We start from the raw sequence: 7,774 nt of genomic DNA on the forward strand, positions 1-7,774 counted from the left end.
GATCACCCCGAAATCATGGCCTCCGTGAATACTCCCATATCCAGTCACTTCTCTCCCAACATGGCCATTTAAATCTCCTCCTAAGAAAATCTTATCTCCCAAAGGTATGCCTTGAACCAAACTCTCTAGATCCTCCCAAAACCTTATCTTGTGTTGTTCGTCCGAACTCACTTGCGGTGCATAGGCGCTAATCACATGGAAAGCACCTCCCCCCACCACAAGTTTGATAAAGATGATCCGATCTCCCACCCTCTTGACATCCACTACGTCCTTCTTCCACTGCTTATCCACAATTATTCCAACCCCATTCCTATTTTTCACTTTTCCTGTGTACCAAAGTTTGAAACTAGAAGTATCCAACTCCCTAGCCTTTGCACCAACCCATTTCGTTTCTTGTAAGCACATAATGTTAATCTTCCTCCTTGTCATGGTGTCCACCACCTCCATGGACTTTCCTGTTAAAGTGCCTATGTTCCATGTCCCAAATCTCAACCTTCTATCGCTTCGACCTTTACCTTTTACTTTGTGAACTAGCTTATTTACCCTCGTCCGTTCACGAAAACGCGAGAACCCTTGCTCATTTAACACTACATCCGGGCACCGATGTAGCGGCTCTTGCTTTGACACCGTACTCGAGCCATACGGCGCGTTGCTTCCGGGCAACGACCTAACTTTAGCGCAATAATGTCTTTGATTTATGTCATGGGGGTTCGGCTATATTTTTATGTTGGTTGCCGAAGACCTAACACAACCCTCCTCCTTTATCCGGGCTTGAGACCGGCTATGTACCGCAAGTGTAACATAAGCAGAGTTATTATGATTATTTGATAATTGTAGATATTCTATTCAAATTTATATTTATATTTGTTTGCATAGTATACTTTGTAACCATTTTATAATAGTGGGATCAGTTTTAATTTTTTTTTTTCTATTTTCTCCATAAAAAAAATTATGCCTTTATTTCTATACTTAGGTTTACATAAATAAATGTGAATACATTTGAACGTTAAGAAAAAGGCTTCATACAAGTTGTCTTACTTTAGTAACGAGTTTTATTATAAGCATTCGAAATAATGATAGAAATATCGACAGAGAGAAGGCTTATTAATGATAAATCATTAACTAGAAAAGTTATAAACTTAAAAATATTTAAATGGAAATGAAATAAGACTTGGACATTCATTTTACAATATATAGAAGACAAACTTTCGTGTGGAGCAGTTTTGCGAGCCCCATTAGCCCTGACTTTGTCCCATTGTCCGCCATAACTAAATGAAAGTGTGGAATTAAAGCATCCATTAGTCTTAATTAAGTATTGTGCAATTTACAGTCCATCTCTTTCTAAGAACAAGAACAAAGGAAGAGCATAAGTCCATTAATCCTAAAACAATACATTTAATACAAAATTTTTGAAGACATATGTTGTAATGTTGAGTCTGGACAGAAACATGCACACCAGAGCCTGACAATCAACTTGTAATATCTCATGTGTGAACACCTATAGATGCAATAAGACAAAACATTTAACAGAAAAACTACTGAATCAGTGGCATTGATGGGATATTTGAATCAAAACATGAGAAATCAAATGCAAAATGTCACAAGAAAAATGCCATGAGAGATGTTTAAGTATGATCAAACAGCAGTAGAATTAAATCAATTGTATAATGTGTTTAGCCATTACCCATTATAAATGCCAAAACACAAAAAGGACTAAACCCGATAATGAGTTCCCAAGAGAATTCCAAGAGAAATGTTTAAGTATGACCAAATAACAACAGAATAACTTGCCTTAGAAGGTTTTCAGAACATGACATGCCCTACTTTCCTTGTTCTTCCCCTGTGCCGCCAAACTCGTCCGGAAGTGACAGTAAACTCTCAGTAAACAAAACCATCTTCAAGTCATTGTCACGACAACTAATTCTTAGAGACTCCACTGATACACCTTTATCACTGACTTTGACTAACTCATTGTTTTTGGTGCCAACAAGTTCACCTTTAGTGAAACACAAAGGGTGGATTCCATGAGCATAAGGAAGCACAACATTGAGCTTAGTCCAAGATAATTCTTTCATTACGCAGATCTCAGTCTTCTGGTCTTCCGTGAAGTTCAAGTAAGATATCCCAAAGCATCCAGCAAACAGCTTTAACTGCGGACGGGAACTGCTTGACATTGGAAATGACACCATTGATAGATGCTTTCCGGCTAAGTCAAAGGCAACAATCACAAAATTCACTCCCATATCTTTAACGGCCAACCAATAAAGAACCCCGTTACAAAACAGTGCACGATCAACAGTAACCAAATGGGGAGGAAGATGGCCAGACTCAATTTTTTTCCAGGAATTGGTTCGAACAGAGAAATACTCCCACTGAGGTCTCCATTCATGTCCATCACCTCATCCTACTACTACTAAATAATCATCACTAGATTCTTCATAGCCAAGACCACCCCATTAATTATTTGACGAGCCAAAACCCATCCAATAAGGAGCATCAGAGTCAGCAACAGGGTACGGCACTGATCTGTGAGAACCCGTTACAGGGTTCCACAGAAGGAGCGGAGCACCATGAACATGAATGCGCAACAGTATGAAGCCCCTGCATGAACCTAGAATACTAAGGCTGAAATGACGACAACTTAGAGGAAGCTGAAGCGCGTAATCGCCGCAAATCGAAGCTTCCAGATCTACACAACAAGCTTCGGGAAGCTCACTCGACAAGTACAGAAGCCTAGTGTTCTTATTGGTGGGTGCGGCATCAGCAGTGTCGTAATGCAATTTTGCAAAACGTGAATCAGAAACCAGAGAAAGCCATTTTTTAGAGACGCACCTGAACCGAATTAGGGATTTTACCGGCAACCATAATAGGATTTTCTCCACCAATTCGAGAGGGAGAACCTTAGCTTCAGCCTCAGCCTTGTGCTTCATCTTCTCAAACCTCGGAGGAGAGTGGAGAGAGACTGAATCTGACTGAGGGTTGAGAACTCTGGACGGAATTGAGCGGTTCTGGAGAAGCGGAGGAGAGTGTGAGACTGTGAGTGAGAATTGAAAAAGCACAAATTGAAATTAAACTTCATCCAAATTCACAAAAATTGCCATAGAAAAAAACAATAAAACAAAGTAAAATGGAACCTGAGTAGTTCGCAGGGGCAGAGACGAAGCACAACAATGCAGAGGGACCGGAAAGTGTGGTGCGGCGGCGGTAAAAGCAGTGGTGGCAGTGCTGAATGCAGGTTGAGGCAGCGACAGCGACGGTAGAAGCTGCAGGGATTGGACGAGAACATGAACATTAGTGGAAAAAACCTAGCAGAATTAAAAGGAAAGGGGAAAAGTGGAAAAAGCAAAACCAGAGGAGCAAAATTTTAATTATTATTTTTTTCAAAAATGAAAAAACGGGGTTGAATTTGTAAATATTTGTAAATGTTGGAGTAAGGAATCCGTAACCTTATATTATCTAATGTAGATAAACATTAGAGATTACTTTTTTTTCAAGGTTCCGAAAACCGAACCGTTATAGTCACTAATTTATTGGTTTATTGGGTCAATCGGTTCAACTAAAAAAATCGTTTTATAATAAAATAATAAATAAATTATAAATAAATATTCTAAAACATAATTATAATCTAATATAAATCTTAAAATATCTTCCAAATTTAAAGCATTACATAAAATATCATTAACCAAAATCTTATAATCTTATAAAATCTTATAATCTTATAAAAGTACAAATTCAAAAATTAAATAACAAAAAAATATCCAAATATGAAATGACAGTCACAATCTAAGCATAATTAACTAACTAAGAATGACAATGTTAAAAGCTGGACAGTATTTCTTCTTTACAGTAAAGATACATTCACCAGAATATAATGGTAATGTTAAATTAATTGTTGTGTGAAATAATAATAATGCATGTTGCAATTGCTGAGATACAATCTTTTAACTTTAACAAAACTTTATTCAACCCAAGAAACGGACAATAAATCTTGAATCTTCCTCAGCAAATCCAAATCAATCATAATACTAAATTGCACCTTCTGAGTTTGCAACTAATAAAATATAACAAAGAAATAAACTCTGAAAAAACCAGAATTAAAGAAATAAATCAGCAACAGAACAAATAAATTAAAAAAAATTCATTGAATAAGTCAGAATCATAGAATCAATCCTAAACCAGAATTTAAAAAAAAAATAAGGCTCAAGTTGAAAAGTCTCCAACTCTGTTTTGGTCTCTCTCATGCATATAAATACTGTACTTGCATAAGACTCAATAACGAAAAGATCAAAATCTAAGTATCAATTTTTGAGCTTTCATTCATCCTTTCACAAATCTTCCTCTGGTATCAGAGAGCTATTGGTCAAGAATCCATGGCTTTTATCATTCCTCTTCAATCAAACCCTTCTACCAACACTTTTTCTGCACCTGTTCTTAAAGAACTTACTGAAGATACATTCAAAACGTGGAATCAAATGGCATTGCACGTTATTCATGCTAATAGTCGGGCTCTCATCTCAATCAACATCAAATTCCTCCCCAATATGAGAATGATGCTGCGTGCCTTGCAGGTACAGTGTTTATATACATGAGAGAGACCAAAACAGAGTTGGAGACTTTCCAACTTGGTCAACATACCAACTAAATCCTAACTGTACTAACCCTTTTCTTTAACACAATCTTGATTGTCTATATGAATCTTATTTAGAACAAAAAATTCAAAGTAAAAAAAAAATAGAATTAACAACTCATCCAAAGAATCAAGAACAACCCAACCAAAGAACAAATCAGATTCAACAATGGGAGAAACAACTGAAGAATAAAAATAAATCAGAATCAAACCAACAATCAGAATAAAAAAGTTCAGAATAAAAACAAATTAAAATCAGAATCAAGATGAGGCTCCATTACAGAGTTATGGCATGAGGGTGCCTTCTATAGCACAGAGGCGATGGAGAACCGGATGGCTGGAGCGTGGTGGAGTGGAACAGAGCCGGCGCGGCGGAAAAGCGACTCTGCGCGAAAGAGAAACGACGCGAGACGAGGGCAAGTGAGACGGAGTGATGGAGACGGCAGTGGACAAGAGTGATGGAGTGACAAGAGCAAGTGGACGGTGACTGGGGAAGGCGGCTTCGGGGTTCAAGCAGTTGCGACAGCGGCGGTAACACGGCGGTAGCTGGACGGAGCAATTGACGGAGTGATGGAGGAACTCGAAGGCGAGATGGTGCTGCTGGTTGTTGTGACTTGTGAGTGAGTGTGTGTGTTCAACGAAGGGGGAGGGGGATTAGGGTTCAGGGGTTCACCTTTTTCTTTATTAATGATCGAAATGGCGCCGTTTTGATGAAAAATCTGAAAATCAGTCGGATTTCGATTTGGTTCGACCGACCGATTTTCGGCCAGTTCGACGATCCAATAACGATGTTCAAAAAAGACAGTTATGATTTCTGACCGAATCGAAATTCTCACCAATTTACAGTTTGACCGCCTGGTTCGAACTCATTTTCAGAACTTTGTCTTTTTTTTGTAAAAGGAACACAATTTTTATTAAATTTAAAAAATAATAAATATTTGTAAGTGTCAAATTTATTTCTAACGTTTAAATCATTTATTTAAGTTCCTGACGTTTTAAAATGATTTTAAAATTATCTTGTCATCGGTGATATATTAACAAAATTGATGGTAGAACAACCTCAAATAATTTTAAAATATCAGGAATTTAAACAAGACAAAAACGTTAAGAACAAAAATGATATATTGTTTCTAGAAGAATTAACAAATCAAGTAAAATGAAAGTGAATTTTAACGAAATAAATTATATTACAAATTCAAAATTTTTATTCATCATAAAATTTTTGTAGAATAACTAGCAGATAAACTTAAAAAAAAATAATATATACAATAAAGTATAAAATATACATTTTTATCTCTAATAATAATATACCAAACTTTTTAGTGTTTAATTTAAATAAGCTTTATTTTTAGATTTGAAATAAATTTTAATTTTATTTTTCAATGATATTAATTTTTTACGTACATAATTAATCAATTTTTTTAATTACATCTAAGTAAATTACTCTTAATTACATTATTTTTATATAATTTTTTTAATTTTATTTTTAAAGATTTTTACTCATTATGGAATAGAATGACTAGTAGATAAACTTTTAGAAAAGAAGAAAAAAAGAGTATAGTATATATATAATAAAGTATAAATTATACTTTTTTGTCTCTAATGTACCAAATTTTTTAATATTTAATTAAATTTTATTTTTAAATTTAAAATAAATTTTAATTTTATCCTTTAATAATATTATTTTTTATGGTAAATAATTATTCAATTTTTTTAATCACATCTAAGTAGATTATTTTTATTCATATTATTTTCATTCTAAGTGAATTTATTAAGAATAAAATTAAAAAATAAATTGAATAATTATTTATCATAAAAAATTAATATTATTGAAGGATAAAATTAAAATTTATTTCAAAGTTAAAAATATAATTTCATCGTTAATGAGTTATAGCTCAAATGGCATAGTCTCCTTATACTCACCTAAGAGGTTGCGGGTTTGAGTCTCCATATCTTTGGTAAAAAAAAAAAAAATATATATATATATATATATATATATATATATATATATATATATATATATATATATAATTTCATCCTTTTCTGAGAAGCCGATGTTCGACGATTTACCAACCTCATTAGCCAGAGGTAGGTATGTCTTATTAGATCGTATGTCAGCCTCATCGTTATCATCAATCACACACTTGATATGCATGGTCGGCTTTCTATACTCGTGGTAGTGCACCACCTTTTTAGCTAAACATGGATGTGAATGCCTCAAATCCACCTTCAACAACACCCAATCTTGCTTTTCCCTATCGAACTTCGCATATATCTTTGCTTTGCATCCCACAGCTGAAATCGTGTTCTTTTTTGTTGGTGCTTTGACACGAGACTCGCGAGTTCCTTTGTCGTCTTGCCCAATGTTGTGGTCTGTATCTTACTTACGAAACGAACTTTCTTTGCATAAGTCGCATAAAATTCTTGTGTCAGTTGCAAAGAATCAAATCGCAATTCAACTGTTGGTATTTTGTCTTCGCGAAAGTCACTGTGATCCGGTACCTACAAATCAATTCACAACAAAAATTACTCCACAACACGGATGATTAATAGTCGATTCCAACATGTCGTTCATGGAAAATCAACAAAAAAAATACATAATTGAACCTCATAACCAAGTTCTATCTCATCAGTTTCTAGCTCAGTCACGTCCGTCACTCCAACAATCTACAAATTGAACACAACCAAAGAAATCAAGTAAGATATCGTCCCATGACATAAATATCAACAATATAAATTACTTTGATACGGCCAAAAAAAAATCTAAACAAAAACACAACACAGACTCATTTGTATTAAGGAATTTAACAAAAAACAACCATCATAAAATATTTATTATTAAAATTCCTAAATGTTACCATGAAATCAAAATATTTCGCTACTTTTACAAGTATCATGGTTTTTTATTAAAAAAAATATTATTATTATTAACCTTTAATTGGAATTGTTATTACTCTCAATTTACCTTAATTACCACAGCTACAAAAAGTTAATACGCAGAGACAAATAAATTCAACATCAATATAAAATATAATTTATGGATTTCAATACAACAACTAGAAAAACATAAAAGATAGAGTGTAATATGGTATATCAAATATCACGATAGAGTGTAATCAGTAAATTAGGAGATATTCCATTTTCATT

The 7,774-nt window shown here is 34.2% G+C and overlaps 1 protein-coding gene across 1 annotated transcript; it reads right to left on the reverse strand.

Annotated features, from left to right (window-relative positions):
- Nucleotides 1-1,279: 1,279 nt before the first annotated feature.
- Nucleotides 1,280-7,524, reverse strand: LOC112733032 (uncharacterized). The gene is made up of 6 exons (XM_025781883.3): nt 7,486-7,524; nt 7,235-7,294; nt 7,012-7,129; nt 3,135-3,263; nt 1,792-3,034; nt 1,280-1,498 (listed from the first exon to the last, which is right to left on the reverse strand). The coding sequence occupies exons 1-5, from the start codon at nt 7,522-7,524 to the stop codon at nt 2,457-2,459; spliced, it is 924 nt and encodes a 307-aa protein (XP_025637668.1). The 3' UTR covers nt 1,280-1,498; nt 1,792-2,456.
- Between the last annotated feature and the right edge of the window lie 250 nt (nt 7,525-7,774).

The sequence above is a fragment of the Arachis hypogaea genome, chromosome 13 (genome assembly GCF_003086295.3).
Source record: "Arachis hypogaea cultivar Tifrunner chromosome 13, arahy.Tifrunner.gnm2.J5K5, whole genome shotgun sequence".
NCBI lineage: Eukaryota > Viridiplantae > Streptophyta > Magnoliopsida > Fabales > Fabaceae > Arachis > Arachis hypogaea.

Coding starts and splice junctions, on each gene's coding strand:
- LOC112733032 (XM_025781883.3), bottom strand. CDS start 7,524: ATGATACTTGTAAAAGTAGCGAAATATTTTGATTTCATG. Junction 7,295..7,485: donor CGAAATATTTTGATTTCATG/GTAACATTTAGG, acceptor TTCAATTTGTAG/ATTGTTGGAGTGACGGACGT. Junction 3,264..7,011: donor AAAGAAAGTTCGTTTCGTAA/GTAAGATACAGA, acceptor CAATCCCTGCAG/CTTCTACCGTCGCTGTCGCT.